The sequence below is a fragment of the Xenia sp. Carnegie-2017 genome, unplaced genomic scaffold, assembly GCF_021976095.1.
Source record: "Xenia sp. Carnegie-2017 unplaced genomic scaffold, XeniaSp_v1 HiC_scaffold_21, whole genome shotgun sequence".
Classification (NCBI taxonomy): Eukaryota; Metazoa; Cnidaria; class Anthozoa; order Malacalcyonacea; family Xeniidae; genus Xenia; species Xenia sp. Carnegie-2017.
In genome coordinates this window covers 4,014,202-4,035,444 of record NW_025813484.1, presented here as the reverse complement: position 1 = coordinate 4,035,444, position 21,243 = coordinate 4,014,202, and the positions used below count along the sequence as shown (strand labels likewise).

At 29.8% G+C, this 21,243-nt stretch overlaps 2 protein-coding genes and 1 long non-coding RNA gene across 3 annotated transcripts; 1 reads left to right on the top strand and 2 right to left on the bottom strand.

Moving 5' to 3' along the window:
- Positions 1-932: 932 nt before the first annotated feature.
- On the bottom strand, positions 933-19,204 carry LOC124444801. The gene is made up of 4 exons (XR_006948028.1): positions 19,194-19,204; positions 17,355-17,360; positions 16,073-16,086; positions 933-1,104 (listed from the first exon to the last, which is right to left on the bottom strand). It is a non-coding gene; the product is annotated as an uncharacterized LOC124444801 (long non-coding RNA).
- Positions 17,656-18,850, top strand: LOC124444795. Its single transcript, XM_046995449.1, has 2 exons — positions 17,656-18,302; positions 18,589-18,850. The coding sequence occupies exons 1-2, from the start codon at positions 17,873-17,875 to the stop codon at positions 18,657-18,659; spliced, it is 501 nt and encodes a 166-aa protein (XP_046851405.1). The 5' UTR covers positions 17,656-17,872; the 3' UTR covers positions 18,660-18,850.
- Positions 19,089-21,214, bottom strand: LOC124444550. Its single transcript, XM_046995171.1, has 3 exons — positions 20,785-21,214; positions 20,533-20,711; positions 19,089-19,610 (listed from the first exon to the last, which is right to left on the bottom strand). Exons 1-3 carry the CDS (start codon positions 20,960-20,962, stop codon positions 19,089-19,091), a joined length of 879 nt encoding a protein of 292 aa, XP_046851127.1. The 5' UTR covers positions 20,963-21,214.
- Positions 21,215-21,243: the final 29 nt, after the last annotated feature.

Here is a 21,243-nt window from a genome sequence, read left to right as displayed (position 1 = left end):
CTGTTTCATTCTTTGTATAATATTTATTTAAATTAGAACTTAAAGCATACTTACCATCTGTTTCATTCTTTGTATAATATTTATTTAAATTAGAACTTAAAGCATACTTAGAATCTGTTTCATTCTTTGTATAGAATTTGGATAAATTAGAGGTCAAAGCATACTTGGAATCTGTTTCATTTTTTGTATAGTAGTTATCTGATAGATGTGTTTTATCTACAGGTCCTTGTATATTTACATTAATATCTGTTTTATCATGCCCATAAAATAAGCTCATTTATATTATTCCTCAGATTTTATATCCTGTTTATTATTTTTATGTTCATAAACATGTTTAACGGTTGTTATACCACCAGATAAAAAACCTAGAAAAGGTAATATAGGGGATACTTTTTCTACTAAACTGTACACATCTCGTTTTAAAAGGTCGTCTGATTTAAGCTGTTTTGTTAATTCTTTGGGATCTTTAATAACATCAAACCCTTTTAATACATCTGAAAATTTTGATATAACTAAATCAGTTAAAAACTCATTAGCTTTTTGTAATCGTTTTTTTTCGTATTCAATGTATAATTTATCAATAATTTTTTGACTAGCTTTTTTAATGTAAGCAACTGACTTGTCTAAATCACCATCTTCAGCTAGTTTAAGTAGTTGATCTCTTTTATTAAAATTTTCTTGCGGTTTATATTGTATATTATCATCACATACAGCATCTTTGATAGTATCATTTGCGGAATCAATCTCATTAATTATATCATCAATTGTTTCAGGCTCTTTACGCTTTGGCATATATATTAACACATGTTTTATTGCGGAATAACAATTTTCCATTGGTATGGATATATTAGTTGAATAAATAGATGAGTAAATTTATTATTTTTCAATTTTTTGGTTATTTCTTCTATATCATATTTCTCAACACCATAAAGATAATCATCAAATATTGTTTTCATATTATTGCGGTTTGTATTATAAAATGCAACTAAATAACTTATATTTTCACGATAAGGTTTGGCAATACTTGTCAATTGCTGTGTAACCACAATAGTAGAAAGTCCATAATGACGAGCACTGAATGCTAAACGAACTAATTCAGATGTCCTATTTTTAACATCTAATCCACTTGCATCAAGAATAATAAGACTATTTGTACCTTTATATACATCACTAACATATTTTAAAACAATATCTACCTGATCTTGGTCACATTCTACCTTAATTAAATCAGAATCATTTATATATTTCCATTCTTGATAGGTTTTATTATATGATAATGTGGGCATAATAAAATAATATAATCAAAATGTTATTAAAGTTTTTTCTAACATTCTTAAAAGAATGAAGGTTTTACCACAATTTGTCATACCTACAATAATCATATTAAAGGTGTATTCATTTATATATTACTGGTTATTTAGTATTGAATACTTTGTAAATCATTATTAACAAATTGAACAAGAGCATCACTAATAACATAGATGTAACAGTTTAAATCTTTTGTATATGCTCTTTTTAATTTCTAGTAGAACGCCATTTTGAGTATTAATGATTTTTTACCGTTACCAGCAATATTTTTTCTTGAAAGGTGCGTAGATCGATAACTAATGCAAATTTATCCTTATAAAATTTTTCAATTGTCATGAAGCAATCTATCGGAATAGTTCTATCAAAAATTTTCTTGCTTCTTCATAAAATGTTTTTATTCATACCTTGGGCGAAAATACAATTTGGCACCCTCTATTGTCACAGAAATTTTATCGATTAATGGAAATAGAAATTTTCACTATCACTAACTGAATCTTCTGTAAATAATAGTACAATGCCTTTCATACTTTTACGAGGGACATTTACGTTTATATTCTGTAATGTACTTGACTTATCCCATTTTTCCTTTTTTAAGAGGGTTATATGTTCATAAAATAGGCTTCTTCCTATAGAATATAAATTTGTCACCTCATTTGCAATTTCTTGTTTTCAATAGTTTCATATTCAAGTTGAATATTTTCTAATTCATAATCACCTATATTTTGACCACTTTGGGGATAAGGACTTGATCACTTGGTGGTAATGTTATTATGTATTGAAAGTTATTATTCATATTGAAAGGGCAATACAGACCATGGTCTTTAAGAATATTATCAATATTAATTTTTGTCTTGTACCATAAATATCATACATTAATTTGTCTGATACTTTTCTGAACTTCCACTTGTTGCAGCACTATCATCTTTCGAAATGAGTTTTCGTAAATTTTCGCTACAAATACCATATTCAATAAGGCCTTGTCGATCACTTTTAGGTAACCACAAGTCTTTGTATACACTTATAATATTATGTTCACTACAATCGTAAAGGGTTTCCCCAGCCACTTTAATTTGTAGTCTATGTTGTAAAATCTGACTGAGATTATTTATAAAGTGACTTTTGTATTACTGATTTTAAGATCAAACGATAGATTAAGTGAACCAGGCACTAAGCAACTATTTGCTTTCAATTTCGGAATATTAATATAAACTTGTTCATTCGGTTTAAGACTATTAGGGTTAAAGGTTATACTATAAAAGTACGGTTACCTTTAATTTTTGTCATAGCAGTCTTTTATAACCAGGTAAAAGCTCTTCTTGTAATAATCTATTCATATATATTAAAACATATTTTATTTTCTTCTTTGTTTATACTGATCATATATTAACAAAGCAGCAGCAATAGCTAAAATCCATAGATTAGAAGCTAACCATGCTAAACCTTTAGCTCCCCAAGATATAGCCTGAGCGATAATATTCAATAATGGTCCTAACACTGGCCATAATTTTTACCTATATTTGCTAAAGCCTTAGAAAATTTACTAGTAGCTTGAGCACCTTGTAGGATTGCTTTTCTTGCTCCAATGACAATGGTTGTAATTATCCAGCCACAGATATAGCTAAAGCTGATAATCCTGGGATATTTTCCTTAACCCATTCTTTAAAACGTTGTAATCTAGTAATGTCTTCTTCCTGTTTATCTCGTACATCCTCTTTTTCTAATTGATCTTCTTCTTCTTTAATTATAATTTCTAATTCCGGCTCTTTCATGCAAATTAGTTAATTCATCAATATTATTGTCAATACCATTTTCATTTTCTATTTCATCTATTCTAGCTATAGTTTTGTTTAGCTCTTCAGAAAAGTGATTTATTTGTGCTTCTATGAATTGTGGACGTGTTCTTTTATCAATAGTTCCAGAGGGGGTCATTACACCTATATGTTCTCTAAGCTCTTGATTAGTTATTTGATTGAAATTTTCTGTATATTGATTATTTAAATCAACCATAGGCATACTCTCTTCAGTTTTTATAAATTCATTTTGCAAATTAATAATTCTGTTAATTACGTTTTTAAATTGTTTAACAGCTTCTTCTGATTTTTTTGTTTTATTGTATTGTAGTACTCCATTACTATTACGTGTTAAAACAATTCTTTCAGCACCTCGCTGATTTCTTGTATTTAATGGTTTGTAAGTAATATTATTTATATTAGTTTTACCTAAATTTAATCTAAGATTTATACCTTCAGAAGCTGCCATACCTTTTAGGTGATTAAATCTAAACACTTTTCTATAATTTTTTGTAATGAACTGTTCAACAGCAAAAGAAACTTCATTTTCAAGTCTATTAATATTTATATCAACAGGAGTTGAAGTAGGAACATCAGGAAGATTATTAGTTTTATTTGTATTTTTTCTTATTGTTATACCATAATTATCATCAGTAAATGATGTTTCATAATATTCATTATTTTCTTGCTTATTATCTTCATCATCAATAAATTGAAAATTTTGCCAATCTTCATTATCTTTTTGCTTTTTATCTTCTAATTCAATATAATCATAACCTCCTTTAGCCATTATATAGATTACTCTATATTTTGTATTTCACTTTCAGGAATCCAACTGTTATGTTTATTATCATAACCTAACCATTTAACTAAAACCATCTTTTTTCCTTTAACCTTCTTACGTTTTAATATCTTTTCAACTCTATAAACATCATCTTTCTTATTCACAACCGATAGTTCCTCTTCATAAAATTTACCGATTATAGGCTCTCCTTCTATATCTTCTATCTCATATAAATTCGGGTCTCCTCTAATAACTTTAGTCACTTTAAACAACTCTTCTGTAAAATTTGCTTCATAACCTTTCGTAAATATAGATTTATACTTTGATATTCTAACCATATCACCAATTTTAATCTTAGGTAATGGTAAATAAGCAACTTCATAACCGTATAATGTATTCCATACTTCATCTTCATTATTTTTATTAACATCTTTAGGCTTCATCAAGATTGTACTGTGTTTTGTATTGTTATAATTATATACTAAATCATCCAATATATCAATCCATTTATATGTTCCTTTACTGTAAAAATATTTCCACATAGATGTTTTAAGCGTTCTGTTAAATCGTTCGACAATCGCAGCCTTTTATCATTTTTAGTAGAGAAGTACTTAATTCCATGTTTCTCTAATAATGATTTGACACCTACATTATAAAATTCTTTACCATCATCAAATTGAGCTAGTTTGGGTAATCATTAAATCTATCTTTAAATTGACTTAATAGTTTTGCAACAGCTTTTGTCATATTATTTGTGTCTTTCCTATAAACAGGGATAGCAAATGCATATCTACTTAATATTTCAATAGCTGTTAATATCCAATAATAACCATTGTTTTTATACTTATAAGAACCCATATCAACTAAATCCATTTGTATTTGTTCACCAAGATAGTTTACCCTTGTTTGTCTGAATTTATGTCTCCTAATAATAGGTTTATATCTAGTGTATGTATCTTGAGATATTAACCATTCTTTAACCTGTTTTCTACTAACATCTATACCTTCTTCTAATGCTTTCTGATACAACCGTTCTGCTGATTGATACCCTGTTTTGGATTATAATAAATATCTCTTAAACTTTGCTCAATTTTAATGTCTTCATCCATTTAACTTACTCAAGATAACATTCAAGTAGAATACTACCTACATTAACAGGGTACCATCTTGATCTAATATATTAAATATTAGCTCGTTAAAGGCTCCTTTTATAATTGTAACTTTAGATTCAATATCATTGTATTCGTATACAGTGCCAAATAACGACTGAATTGTTATTACTGGTAAAGTTAAAGCTATATTACTTTTTTTTCCTTCAGGGTTATAATTATAACTTGAATTTACAATATTAGAAGAAATTTGAATATAGTTTAATCCTCTGTTTATATCCACTTTAGAAACACCATTTTGTACGATACCTTTTTTCATAGTTTTTATGGTATCATTAAAACCTACCATTTCAATAAGAGTATCAGACAATACTAATACCTCATCATTATTATTAGTTATTTTACAAGTTCCATTATTTTCTACCATCTCAAGCTTTACGTTAACAGACTCAAAAAACGTTTTAAGCATTTTAAAAGTCCAGTAACCAGCATCTATATTATATTTTGTTGTGCCTATTGTAAAAGCTAAAGTATTATTTAATTTAACATTTTTATATTCCCAATAAACATAAGCTTTTTTGATATATAAATATGAATAGTTAGTTGTTACTATACTTTCTTGTAAGTCAATTTTTTTACAATCTCCGTCTATAAAAACAGTGAACTTCATATATAACATAGCTTATATTATATGTCAGACAAGCAAATCAAAGAAAATGCTATAAAATTAGGCGATGATTTAAAAAATGTACCAACATGGCCAAAAATATATTTAGAAACAACTAAAACGCCTTCATTTTCAAATCTCATAGCAGCAATAAATGGAGATGAAGGTCATTCTGAGGATTATTTCGATCATATGCTGCATCGCTGGAGTAGCAAATTTATTGTAAAAAAGACATTTCAAAGGCCGGTAAATGTTGATATCTGTAACTTCAGATTGTATGTCACAGAGAATGATTATTTTATAAGTAGTTTACCACCTATAACAGCCACGTGGACAAGTGAAATTAAAAGTAAAAAAGAACAACCTACTGGTATAAGATACAATATTAAAAGTCATTTAAATTATAAACAAGAAGCATACTATGCTATGATTTGTGGATGTTATGTGGCTTCGTTTCTATCTGGTATTGGGCTTAATCATTTAAATTTTGATAAAAGTAGAATTATACAAAGCCTTGTTAAATACCATTTATATTATCAGATTAAAAATTTATGAAGCATCCATCGTTATTAGACAAATATGACTTTACGGAATTGAAAAGCATATACCTTATAAAGGTATTTTAAAATTTGATAAAACAATGATGGTTATTATGTTAATTTTCAATATTCGACTACTGATTATCGTAGCTTCATTGCATATCATTCTGAAGGTATTACATTAATCGGAAAAATTCTTTTGCAAGAGAGCATTGAAAGTTTTGTTTATACAATTCTTGGAGCTCAAGCAAATACAAGATGGTCAATAGTTAATCATGGAGCTAAGAGCATGCAAACACAAAAGTTTTAGGAAATTATTAGAGGATACTATAGTACAGAATGATACGACTGTATTTATATCTAACATGAGAAAGCTATAAAAGACACGAATGTTATTTTAAATATGGCAATCAGCCCTGGTATGATTTTAATACCCAGCCGTATGATAATATTAGATAAAAGATTGATGGGTATAATAATATTTTAACATTAGCTAATAAAACTATGAAATTCGGTATTAATTCTAAAATAAATTATTATGGAGTTAAAAGGAAGAACCTAAAAAGTACATCAAGATAATACACCATCACAACACCTAGATACTCTAGATGAAGTTCATAAAAACCATTAGTACATAAACATACAAAATGATAGTAAATAATCCCCATGAAACAGATATGATTACTTTACTTGGTATATCAACGCTATCATCATTCATATTAGTTAAATATGTTTTATAATATAATATGAAAAAAGTTATAGATTTTATTCATATGTCGAGTGAGTTGAGTCAAAAGGAATTTGAAAAGCTTAAAAAGTTGTATTTATACTATCACAAGATGTATACTTGCTATAAATGGAAATATAATAAAGTTAAGAGAATTAAACTATCATTAAACATGGGAAGTATTTTTCTAGTCTCGACTGGTAGTATTGTTGGTAGTATAACCGTAAATCCGATAGTTATAGCTACCCTGAGTGGTTTAGGAGCTTTAATTTAAGGTTATATGGTTAAGAGTAAGATTAATAATAACTTAGAAATGTGTAAATTTGCATATAAATCATATGAAAAATACTTATAGATATAAGATCTTATTTGAGAGGATTAGCTTATGATGAACTGATATTTCTATCAGACATAAAAGTTATTGATGATATTATAATTGACTTTTGTACTACTATAGATAGTATGGTGAGTAAATATAATAAAAATCTAAAGTTATCTGTAAGTTATCTATAAGATTATCTATGAGTTATCTATAAGTTATCTGTGAATAAAATCTACAGTATTATATAACATGTCTGAAGAAAACCTAAAGATAACTACAGTTAAGAAAAGAAAGACCCTATTAGAGTTGAAGCTGGTAAACGCTTGCTGCTATATCGAAAGCTTCTAAAGAAAAAAGATGCGAGATAGGATTGAATTAGAAAATAAAAAGAAAATTGAGGATAATAGCTGGAATATTAATTACGGATTTTTATTTGGAACTATTGGAGTATTAACTGCTATTGCTAGTCTCTATTATACAAGGAAAAATGATAAAAGGCAGGAAAAATTAGCAAACGATAAAGCAAAAGAAGAAACAACTAGTGAAAAACATGTTTTGATACAAAAAAATAAAAAATATAATTTAGACTCATTTGAATAAAATATTTCCTATTATATATGAGTAATACTATGAATAAGAAACAATTTATGAATGAAGCTTTTGATGCAGTGCTTGTGACAACAACTGCTGTAGGTCTTTCTATGGCGTCTAAAAACTACTAGGTCAAAATTAACAGATACTGATAATATTAAAGATTTTACAAAACTAGCTATTGCTATTACAACATCAACAATGCTAGTTAAATATGCTCAAGACAAAAATGGGTCCCTGAAAATCCATTTAAATCTGTATAAATATATATGACAAGTGTTATTACTAGTGGAGTTGGAACAGCTTTGGAGCTGTTGTTAATGGCCTAGGATTTAGTCTAGCAGGCTGGCTATTTCATAAACTTGATAAAAACGGTTACGTTGAGGAAATGAAAAGATACCACGAGTCTTTAGTAAAACTACAAAAGGCTAAAGAGCGTTCTATGAAAATGAAGTCAAGCAGCATGATAAAATACAACAGCTAAGACAAGAACTTCAATATGCTGATAATGATATAGAACTTACAAACAAAGCTTTAGATGCGCTTAGAAAAGTAAAAACAATACATTACAACGGTTAACATTTCATAGAGAACCACAATTAAATGACTTTTACAAACCATCTAAGAATATGAAAAATTATCAATCTGGTACAATGGTTGTGATTGGTATTATATCTGGATATTTATTATATAAAATTACTTAAAAATAAAATATATAGTATTAGTATATGTATTGTAATAATTTGATTCATAAAGAGTTAGAAGAGTTTTTGGTTATGTAAATTGTTGCTTTTGTAATAAAAAGATATGTGATAGTTATATTAATAGTTCTGTTAAGACATACTTATGTTGTGAAAATCAAGAAATTATTTCAGATAATAAAATGAATGTTTGTAGAACTGTGGTTCTGTTCATTCATATAAAGTAGTTAATGAATGGATACCAGAAATTTGGAAATGTCAACGATCAGTTCATTCAAGAAGAAAATGGTTTTATAATAAAATTAGATTGTGTGTAACTTTTGAATATGTTGAGGTTATTACAAATGATTTTATAAAGGTTGTTGGGACCATGATTAATCATAAGTTGATTCAGAAAAAGAATATTAGTATGTATAATTATTATATAATACGCTTAGCTAGTAGGGTATACCATTAAAACACCCTGTTAGAGATATGAAAAATAGTAAGACAAAGAGGATTTTGATGATAGATTATTTGGTGAAGTATATAAAATCCTTGAGTGGGATAAAGACATCAACTGTACTTATTATAACAACTGGATAGAGTCAAAGAAATAAAAATTTACTATTATATATGAATCTTAAAGATCTATTAAAAAGATTAGAAATTTTATTCTATGTTGTAAAAAACTAGTTCTAATATAGAAGGTGTTTTGAAGGATTTTGAAAAACATTGTATAAATCAAAAGATAATTTAAACGCACCTTAAAAAATAATATATATAGTAATTATATAGAATGGTGAAAGTTATAAAAACAAAGATGTATATAAATTTAAAGGACATGAAATTAATTTAGATTTATTAGATGAAATTATGAAAGATAAAAACATGTATATTAAATCATTAAAGTACGAACTTTATTATAAAGACGATATTGATAGATATATAACTAAATATTATGAATTGAATACAAATGAATGGTTATCTTTTCCAAAAAATAGATATAATGTTGAAAATATAAAAAAAATATTACATGTGATGTGTAGTATGAATATTGATTATGAACCTGTTATATTGAATACATTTAAACCATCTAATATATATACTATTAGTAGTGATTTTTATATACCTAATATATATACTATTAGTAGTGATTTTTATATACCACAGTTTACACATATCACTGAAGATTTGTTTAATAAAGATCATGGATGGGATGATTGTTATTTTAAGTATGAAATCAACAATATAGATACAGATGTTTATGTTATAAAATTTGATTTATATGAATATGGTCCTTATATAACTGCTTCTGGTATTATTAGAATCTATCTTAAACGCATTAAATAACTATTTAAAAAATAAAATATATAGTATTAGTATATATGTGTTCAGATAAACCAATACGAGGAAGACCAAAATTTATACTAAAGAACAAATCAAACAACATAGGACATTATATATGCTCTCAAAACCATGGCATTGTGATTTATGTAATAAAACATATAGTTTAGCATATAAAACTTTACATCTTAAAACTAGAAAACATTTAATAAATTCAAAAATTTAGGTGCGTTTAACAAAAAATTTAAATATATAGTAATTATATATGATAGAAAATAGAAAAACTTAAAAGACTTAAAAACAAAAGATAATAACATTGAAATGAGTAATAATAAAATATCATTATGTCATTTCGGGCCTGGGTGGGTTTTGACTTTTAGACCATTATTTATTATCTAAATTTGATGTATATATATTAATTGATGGTTTACCAACAAAAATAAAACATTATGATTCTGATCAAGAAGGTTATAAAAATGTAAAGATTTTAAAACATTTAAACATACTTTAATATCTGAATTAATAGAATATAATTTTAAATTAGTTGAACATAATAAAAAATTAAAATTATTAAGATTTAAACCTGATAATCATAAACAAGAACTATTGTATTATTATGATACTACTGTACAAGAAAGTTTAGATGATCCTGTTATTCGTGCACAATTAAATCAGTGTATATGGTTACATATGAAAGGGTTCAATCCTTATTATGAATATGGTTTAATGCCAAATATGTTACCAAATTTATTACATAAAAATCTGAATTAAAAGAATATTTTAAAAAATAAAACTAAAAATGTTAAAATAAATATGATTAATTTAATTATTTTTATAAAAGTTTTAAATATAGATTTATTTCTATAATTAAAATTAGTGCGTTTAAAAAAATAAAATAAAATATATAGTATATATATGAATAGAGATTATTTAAATCGAAAGGTACTTAAAGACAAACCTATATTATATAATATGCATAAGATGAATAAAGATAAAACAAAACATAAAGTACTTAAAGACATGAGTATTTTATATAGTATACCTAATATGAAAAAAGATGAACTTCAAAAGTTGACTAAAGACGATTTAATTAATTTAATATTAAATCAAAAGCCGTGGGTTGAAGGTAATAATACTTCAATTTCCAAACCAGTACAAAAAGTACTATCACAATCCAATATTAAACAAATGACTGTATCTCAGTTAAAAGTTATTGCTAAAGAAAAAAAGATTAAAGGTTATTATAAACTTAGAAAAAACGAATTAATCAAAGTATTAACACCAGTCCCCAAACCAAGAAAGAGTGTTAAAGAAATGGTTAAAGAGTATGAGAACAATACACAGATGCTATCAGATAAAAATAAGAAACCAGTACCAACACCTAGAGTTAAAATAAGAGTAACAAACAATGCTATAAAAGGATACACTAAATCATATGAAATAAGCATTATTAGCAATAAAGCACCATTAATACAAATGCAAAGCACAAGAAAGTATCTTACATATTATATTAAAGAATTATTAACAACAATTAAAGGATTAAAATTTGTTGAAACTCTTAAGGTAACATTTGAAAAATTTGAAATAAAAGATGGTGGTACTGCTGGTTTTTTAACAAAAGTTGCTTATTTTAACAGTAAAGCTTTAACAATTACAAATAATGAAAATATTACTGAATCACTACAAATTTCAGAACAAAATATATTAAATAAGATTAGTAAATTTACACAAGAAGGTTCTGGATGGGTTATTCGCTCTATAGATAATCATTATCTTAATGTTGTTAAATACAAGCCATTACAAGGGTCTTCATACATTAATTTACCACAAGAACTTAAAAACTCTAAAAGGGTTTGATAAATATCAAAAATAAAGATAATGAATGTTTTATGTGGTGCCATATTAGATATTTAACCCACAAAATAAATACCCACAACGAATAAAAAAATCTGATAAGGAATATATTGAAAAGCTTAATTATGAAGGAGTTGAATTTCCAGTGGCTGTTAAACATTATAATAAAATCGAAAAGCAAAATAGAATTAACATTAACGTTTTCGGATATGAAAATAAACAACCATATCCATTATACATTTCAAAAGAAAAATTTGAAAACCATATGGAACTACTATTGATAACTGATAATGAAAACAAACATTATATTCTAATAAAAATTTTAATGCATTTATGTACAATCAAACAAAACATAAAGAAAGAAAACATTTTGTATGCGCTGTCTTCAATGTTTTAGTTCTGAAAAATATTAAATAACCATATAGAAAACTGTATATTAATAAATGGTATACAATCAATAAAAATGCCTGATAAAAATAATAACATACTTAAATTCAACAACTATCATAAACAACAAGCTGTTCCATTTGTTATATATGCTGATTTTGAAGCTATTACAGAAAAGATATCTGGTTGTAACCAAAATAATAGAACATCATATACAGAAGCCTATCAGAAGCATACTGACTGTGGCTATGCATATAAAGTTGTTTGTTGTTATGATGATCAATTTACTAAACAAATTCAACTATATAGAGGTGAAAAGGCTGTTTACAAATTTATGGAAGCTATGTTAAAAGAAGTTAAATATTGTAAAAATATTATGAAAACCCACTTTAATAAACCATTAAAATGACCTCTGATGATGAAGAAGAATTTAAAAAAGCTGATGAATGTCATATCTGTAACAAAAAATATACTAACAAAGATATTCGAGTTCGAGACCATTGTCATATCACTGGCAAATACAGAGGCTCGGCACATCAAGATTGTAATTTAAAACTTAGAATAGACTCTGATAAATTAAAGATCCCAGTAATATTTCACAATCTACGTGGGTATGACAGTCACTTCATTATGCAAGAGATCGGAGCTATTGTTAATAAGCATACATACAAAACAAAAAGGTGAGGAAACATATGAATATAAATGCTATACCTAATAACATGGAAAAATATATGGCTTTCATGTTAGGTAACCATTTAACATTTCTTGATAGTTTTCAATTTATGAGCTCTAGTTTAGAAAAGCTTGTTAGTAACCTACCTAAAGAATCGTTTAAATACACCTCTAAGCAGTTTAAAGGTGAAAAATTTAATTTAATGACTCAAAAAGGTATATACCCATATGATTATATTGATAGCTTTGAAAAGTTTGATGAGAAGTTGCCTTCAAAAAAAGATTTTTATAGTATTCTTACTGATGAAAATATATCAGATGATTCTTATAATCATGCTCAAAAAGTGTGGAATACATTCAATCTCAAAAACATGGGTGATTATCACGACCTGTATCTGAAATCAGACGTTTTATTATTAGCAGATGTATTCGAAAATTTTCGAACAACATGTCTTGAATACTATAACTTAGACCCATGTCATTATTTTACATCACCAGGGCTGTCGTGGGATGCTATGCTTAAAATGACAGATATTAAATTAGAATTAATGACAGATATTGATATGTTTCAATTTATTGAAAAGGGTATGAGAGGAGGTGTTTCTTATATTTCTAATCGATATGGTAAAGCTAATAACAAGTATATGGAAACATTTGATAAGAATAAACCATCAAAATATATAATGTATCTTGACGCAAACAATTTATATGGATGGGCTATGTCACAATACCTACCTACTAGCGGTTTCAAATGGTTAACTGATAAACAGATTAACAACATAAATTTAGCCACATATAAAGAAGATAATAAAAAAGGTCTAATTTTAGAAGTTGATTTAGAATACCCTGAAGAACTACATAATTTACATAACGATTATGCTGTTGCACCAGAAAAGGTTAAAGTAACTAGTGATATGTTGTCAAAATATTGTAAGACAATTGCTTCTAATTACAATATATCAACAGGTTTAGTTTCAAAATTAATACCTACATTACAAAATAAATACAAGTATGTACTGCATTATAGAAATCTTCAATTATACTTAGATCTTGGGTTAAAATTAACTAAAGTACATAGAGTACTTGAATTTAATCAATCTCCATGGTTGAAAAAATACATAGACTTTAATACTCAAAAAGAACTAATGCAAAAATTCTTTTGAAAAGACTTCTTCAAATTAATGAATAATTCGGTATTTGGTAAGACGATGGAAAACTTACGTAAAAGAGTAGATGTTAGACTAGTAACTAATAAAGATAAATTATTAAAATTGGCTTCAAAACCTACTTATGTAAGTAGTAAAATCTTCAATGAGAACCTTGTGGCTGTGCATAAGATCAAAGAAACACTAACCCTTAATAGGCCGGCATATGTGGGTATGTGCATTTTAGATTTAAGTAAAACGTTGATGTATGATTTTCATTACAATTATATCAAGAAGCGGTATGGTGATAAAGCTAAACTTCTTTTCACAGACACAGATAGTCTAACATATGAAATCGAAACTGAAGATGTCTATAAAGATTTTTGGGTTGATAAAGATAAATTTGATACTAGTGATTACCCAGAATACCATAAATATCATGATAAAACTAATAAAAAAGTTATTGGTAAAATGAAAGATGAAGCTGCTGGAATAGTAGTTAAAGAATTTGTTGGTTTAAGAAGTAAGATGTATAGTTATATTAAAGACAATAATAAAGGAGATAAGAAAGCTAAAGGAATTAAGAAAAATATTATTAAAAACAAAATAAAACATGAAGACTATAAACAAACACTATTTGAAAATAAACAAATACATCATACAATGAAAACTATTAGAAGTGTAAACCATCAACTTAGTAGTTATGAAATTAATAAAGTTTCACTAAGCTGTTTTGATGATAAACGGTATATATTAGATGATGGTATAACTACTAGAGCTTATGGTCATTATTTAAATGATAATTAAAACTTATTTTAATATACAGTTATAATGTGTAGTAAGCATGTAGCGTGGGCCTCTGTTAGAGTAAAATCATACATACCTGCTCCTCATGTTTGACTACATATCACATAACTGTTTGTAATAAGTAATTAATACAAAAGCGATATACAAAAGAATTCAAAATCCTGAAACAATTATTAAAAACACTTTTAACAAAAATTATATAAAACATATAGATTCCATATTTTGTAAAGAGCATCTATGACATTGTTGCGCTCAAAATTTCAGGCTTAGTTGCCTGAAATTCTTCGCCCCTAACAACGATTTAAAAAGATGCTTTATTAACACTTGATTATTAACACTTGATTATTATACATGCGCTGATGAAATGTGCTATCTACATTAAACAACCATTGTTAAGAACATGCACTAAGACACGCGCGCTGCTACTGATATTTTAATAACACTTGATTATTAACACTTGATTATTATACATGCGCTGATGAAATGTGCTATCTACATTAAACAACCATTGTTAAGAACATGCACTAAGACACGCGCTGCTACTGATATTTTAATAACACTTGATTATTAACACTTGATTATTAAAGACGGTTTTTAAGAGCATTTCTTAAGCCTCTGTTATTCTCGAATTCTTCGAATTCTTCGAATCTAAGGGGAACCCGAATTTTCACTTCGTGAAAATTTTCCCCACCTGTTCCAGAATTCTCGGGGATCCATTCCCTGCTCGATCACTTCGTGATCTGCGCTGCCGATCCCCTCGAACCGATGCTTTCTTAACATTTGTTTGTAAAGACCGTTTGTAAAATTTAAACGCACCTATATATTTCAAAAACATATAGATTCCATATTTTGTAAAGATGTTTTATTAACACTTGATTTCTAAAGATAGTTTTTAAAGAGCATATATTAAGCCTCTGTCGTCCTTCGGACCCACGGGGGCGAGCCCCGAAAATTCTAGCTAAAGCTAGAATTTTTTACCCACCAGGGCTCGCATGAATTCTCGGCGATCCCATCCCCCTGCTCAATTTTAGCTACGCTAAAATTTGCGCTGCCGGATCGCCTCCGAACCGATGCTTTATTAACATTTGTTTATAAAGATAGTTTTTAAAACATATAGATTCCAAATTTTGAAACGACAGATTGTAACCTCGAGATTTTTACCCCCTTTGAAACAATGACTTTTTTTTACGTAGCTTTTTTACATGACCTTTTACTGAGGGACGCCTTTTTAACCATGGTCTTATTTTAAGCTATTATAAAGAAAGTTTTTATCCAAGGTTATATGTAGTATAGTACATGGGGCGTATGGGATAAAAAAAAGTAAACTTTTTTTGATCCCCTACCCCCATGTACTATACTACTGAGCTATTTTGAATGAGCTATTCAAAATAGCCGTAACTCCAATATTTTGCGATATAGGTTCTGCGCGTGCGTATTTCTGCGCATGCGCGTTCGTATTTCTGCAAATGCGCAGTGGAAATCGCAGTAACTCCAATAATTTGCGAGATAGGTTCTGCGCATGAAGTACGCTCGCGAGCTCTTTCGAACGAGCTATTAAAATCGTCGTAACTCCAATATTTTGCGAGATGGATTCTGCACATGCGCGAGGGGACTTCTGCGCATGCGCAGTGTTATCTACTAAACTATTTTTTACTCTAAAAATTATATATTACAAAATAATCTAATAACGTTAAAATAATGATTTTACACAACCTTGACAAAAAAATTGGATTAACATTTTTTATTTAGAATTGGTTGCCTTTAATAAATTAAAGACATAAACTTAAAAAATTGAAGCTTTTGTTAAAAAATGAGTGTCTTAAAAAATACTTATACAAGTTGAAAACAGTATAATAACGTTAATATCATGAATTAAGCACATATTTACTAAAAAAGTAAGACTAGAATTTTTTTTGGAAATTGCAAAAGTTTTTCAGCACTCAAAAATCTTACTTCTAAATACAACTACTTCTTTGCTTACCTGCATATCCACTTATGTCCCGACTTCAAGCTTCAGCATTTTTCTTTGACTTGATTCATGAAGTAAAGATCCTAAAGAAAAATTTGACAGAAGTTACACATGAAAGGATGTTATTCATTGTCTTCATTCATGTCTTCATTTAATTTTAAGAAGTTACACAGATAAAAAGCTCGAAATCTCATTAAATCCCCTATTTCGGTTGATTTAAGAAGATAAATCGTATTTCATGGATGATACTGTGATTTGAAGACAGTTAGATTTATCACTCAATCGGATATCATGAATGTTAAATCAATGTTTTAATACCGACCTGTAAACTCTTCAACGGTCGTTAACTTCCTTCAATAGGGAGCTTTAGCTAGAGTACGACTACGACAACGAGTACGAAGTTTGACCGTATAAGGGAATGGCACAAGGAAGTTTGTTGTCGTTGTCGCTTTGTCAAAATTTAGTTTTAGCTATAAACAACAAAACGAGCCTTTTTATTGTGTGAAACACCGAAGTTTGCGAAGCAGCTTCAATAATGATATCAACTAATCGGTAATACTGATTTTGCGAGAACATAGGACTTTTCAGAGTGAAAAAATCTTTACTATTTTAAATATTATGTACGATATCTTTATACTATTTTATTGTTTGTTTACCGTTCACTTTGCGTACGAAATACATGAAAGTTTTCAAGGTCATATTTTCCTTTTAAATGTACACATGCACTCAAAAAGGTTCTAAAGTAAAGCCTGTATGCTCGAAAATAGTACTGTAAACTAATTTCTTACACAATAAAAAAATATACCTACTTTCTTTGCTTAAAAAGACATCGTAGTCGCGACTACGAATTTTTTACAAAACATCGTACTCAGATTGATGAAGGCTCCGTGTTGTTGTCGCAACAATGTTTTCGCGCCAAAATGACGTAATTCGTACTCGTAGTCTTTGCTAAAGCCCGCCGCACACTGGAGGAACTTGCCTACGCCAAGTGTCATTCGTGATACTTGGCGTAAGCACTTTCCTCTAGTGTGCGGTGCCGTTTGGAGCGCTTTTTGTCACGCGTGTCACTTGCATCTGATATTCAACATGTTGAATAATTTTTGCCACGAGTGATACTTTACTCCAAGTGTGCGGTGAACGAAAGCTTCTAGCTTACAGCTTCAATCTAATACGCATGCGTTGTGTGCACTCTGATACAAACATGGCGGCTGCAGCGTGCGAAACGTACGACTCAGACTCAGATTCATGCGAAGAAAATTCAAGCTCGTCCGAAGATAATTCATATTCATCCGAAGATGAAGAGATATTGTTACTTCTTCTATTATTACGCCGGCGGCGAAGACGACTTAGGGCCAAAAAGCGAAAGATTTGGACGAAGAAGTGGATTTTACGTCGTGAGTCTCAAGGGGCATTCGCCAATCTTATTCGTGAGATCAATGTAAAAGACCCAGAAAAATTTAGGCAATATCATAGGGTTGAACGACGTTCGTTCGAGGAGATTTTAGGTATAGTGTCGCCACATATTGAGAAAAAAGATACACAACTGCGAGCTTCGATTAAGCCTTCTGAGCGTTTGTCAGTAACTTTACGCTTTCTTGCAACAGGTATCAAACAACAAACAACATTTGTATACCGGCCAGTATTAATCCCCGCCAGGGGGGTTGACCGGTCCATGAATTTTTCCACGCCAAACGTCTCTATCTCTCGCCATATCTCTCGTTATACCCATCGCCTTCATATCACTGTTCACAGCATCCATCCATCTCTTTCTCGGTCTACCTCGTTTGCGGACTCCATCAACATTCATATGCAACGTTCTACGAATTTCAGCACTTTCTTCCCTCCTTTCCACATGCCCAAACCACCTCAAACGCTGGCGCCTTGCAACAGGTATGTCTAAACTTAAAAACAATTTAAGTATCCTTTCACCTTTTGACAAACCACAGACTTGCAGGGTATGACTTTCTGCTTTTGAGCAGATTTGTTACCTTTGAAAGGAGGAGTGGAAGGATTTTATGTCGCATTATTCATTCACTTGTTGAGTAGGTTTTCTAATGTGTTGATGGGTTCATTAATGCTAAAGTAGTGTTATAATGCATCCTATGAAGCAGCCAGGGTATAATGTATTGTTATTAAAACATGCCTAGGAGAATCTTTCAGAAGCTTGTCCTTCCAGTACCGAATAGGAGAAAGGACTATCTCTGGGATTGTAGAAGACACTTGCAAAGCATTGTATGTATTAAAAGAAGAATATTTGAAGGTTTATCTGAACATGTTTTATTTAATAAATGTGCAATGAACTGTTTGACTATACTTCAAGCCACATCATCATCTGTCAGTTTGAAGACCACCTATTTTGATTAAATATAGTTGATTCTTCTCGTAAGGAATTATGTAGCGGAGGACTTGCTTAGTTGAATGGAGATGTGGGATAGTTGTTTGTCGAGGGAATGTGATATGATTGTATGGGCGAAATTGGTTGTATTTGGTTGTACCACCACTGCTTGTTGTGAATCCTGAGTTAGCATTCCAGTTTGAGCCTGGAATATAATATTGTTTATTTGATGTTGGGCCAGATGACGTGTTGCACTGTCCAAATCTGATAGTGCTTGAGATACATATTTTCCAAATGCATCATATTGTTTTTTTGAAGTTTCATCAGGTTTGGGTTTCTTGTTTCTTTGAGAAATTGAATCAGAAAGATTTTTTATCAAGGAATATTCGTGATCAGCTTGCCTCTTTTTTGTGTTAATTTGCCTGGATTTGAGTGGTTCTTTTGTTGACTTTACTATTTCAATTGTGTCAGTATCATTGTTTTCCCATGATTCATTGTCAATTGAGAAATTGTCATCTTCAATGCTGTCATCAAGCTCTACAGTGCTGAGATCTGATGTAGGTGTTGTACATGACACCTAAACAAAAAGATTGTTCATTTTTAGACTCCTTGCAAAGAAGAAGATTGGTTGAAAATTGTTGGTGACTTTGAAAGCAAGTGGAACTACCCATGCTGCATAGGTGCCATAGATGGAAAACATATTAGTATCCAGCAACCTACTGCAAGTGGATCAGAGTTTTTTAATTACAAACATTACTTCAGTGTTATTCTCTTGGCCTTGTTGATGCTAATTAGAAGTTCATTTATGTGGATGTTGGAGCAGCAGGTCGTTCTGGGGATGCTGGAGTATTCAGAGATTCTGCATTGAAAAGGGCATTATCATCCAACATTTTAAATCTTCCCTCTCCACAAAATGTACAAGGGATAGCAACAAAAATACATTGTCACATTGTTGGCGATGATGCATTTCCCATGTCAACCAACCTGATGAAACCTTATCCTCATCGTAACTTAGAAAAGGACAGCATTTTTAACTACAGATTGTCAAGCACGCCGGTAGTTGAAAATGCTTTTGGCATATTTGCACATAGATGGCGAGTGTTTTTAACCACTATCAAACTGACCCCAGACAAAATAACCGATATTATATTAGCTGCCTGTTGCTTGCACAATTACATGATCAACAAGAACAAAGCAACATATACCGTAGCAGTTGACCAAGAGAATGCAGATCACACAATATCACCTGGAACTTGGACGAATGACCCAAACTTAACTGACATGCAGCGTACATTAGTGCATAATACATCTAGAGGTGCAAAAGTTCAACGTGAACTGCTAACAATTTATTTCAACAATGATGGAGCAGTGCCATGGCAAAACCGAATTGTTGATATGTCATAAATTTTAGTTACATATAAATATTTCAAGAGTATTTAAACCCAATGAAAAATGAATTTAACTGATTTATACATGTCTTTGAGTGTAAAATTCCATACCGTATCCAAGTTGGAAACAGACGCCCTAAAAGCCACGTGGGGAGCTAAAAACTGTAATTTCTCCAACAGCCACGTTGACCGTTTCGTAGGATTTTTCCTAGCACTCCCACTTGCTGATGGTTTCTTGGCTTTCACGTAACTATTTCGTAATGCTTTCAATTTAGATTTTAACCATGCAACTGCAAAATAAGCGCTAATAATCACTAAGACATTTCACAGTTGAATCAACAAATTCAATTGAATTTGACTTACCAGTTTGACCCAATTTTTCAGCCAATTCTTCCAAAGCACGCTCTCTCATTTCTCTATTTTTAAACTCTGGTGACCTAACATCGTATAGGCATGGGTATTCAGGCCACAAATCAGCGATTTGGTCTTCCAAAATTGCTTCGGCAACAACTGCACTGGTAGAGCTGGGGCTCGCCGCCATGTTTGTTTTGTTGTATCAGAGTGCACACAACGCATGCGTATTAGATTGAAGCTGTAAGCTAGAAGCTTTCGTTCACCGCACACTTGGAGTAAAGTATCACTCGTGGCAAAAATTATTCAACATGTTGAATATCAGATGCAAGTGACACGCGTGACAAAAAGCGCTCCAAACGGCACCGCACACTAGAGGAAAGTGCTTACGCCAAGTATCACGAATGACACTTGGCGTAGGCAAGTTCCTCCAGTGTGCGGCGGGCTTAAAGCTCTCTAATGCTGAGTTTG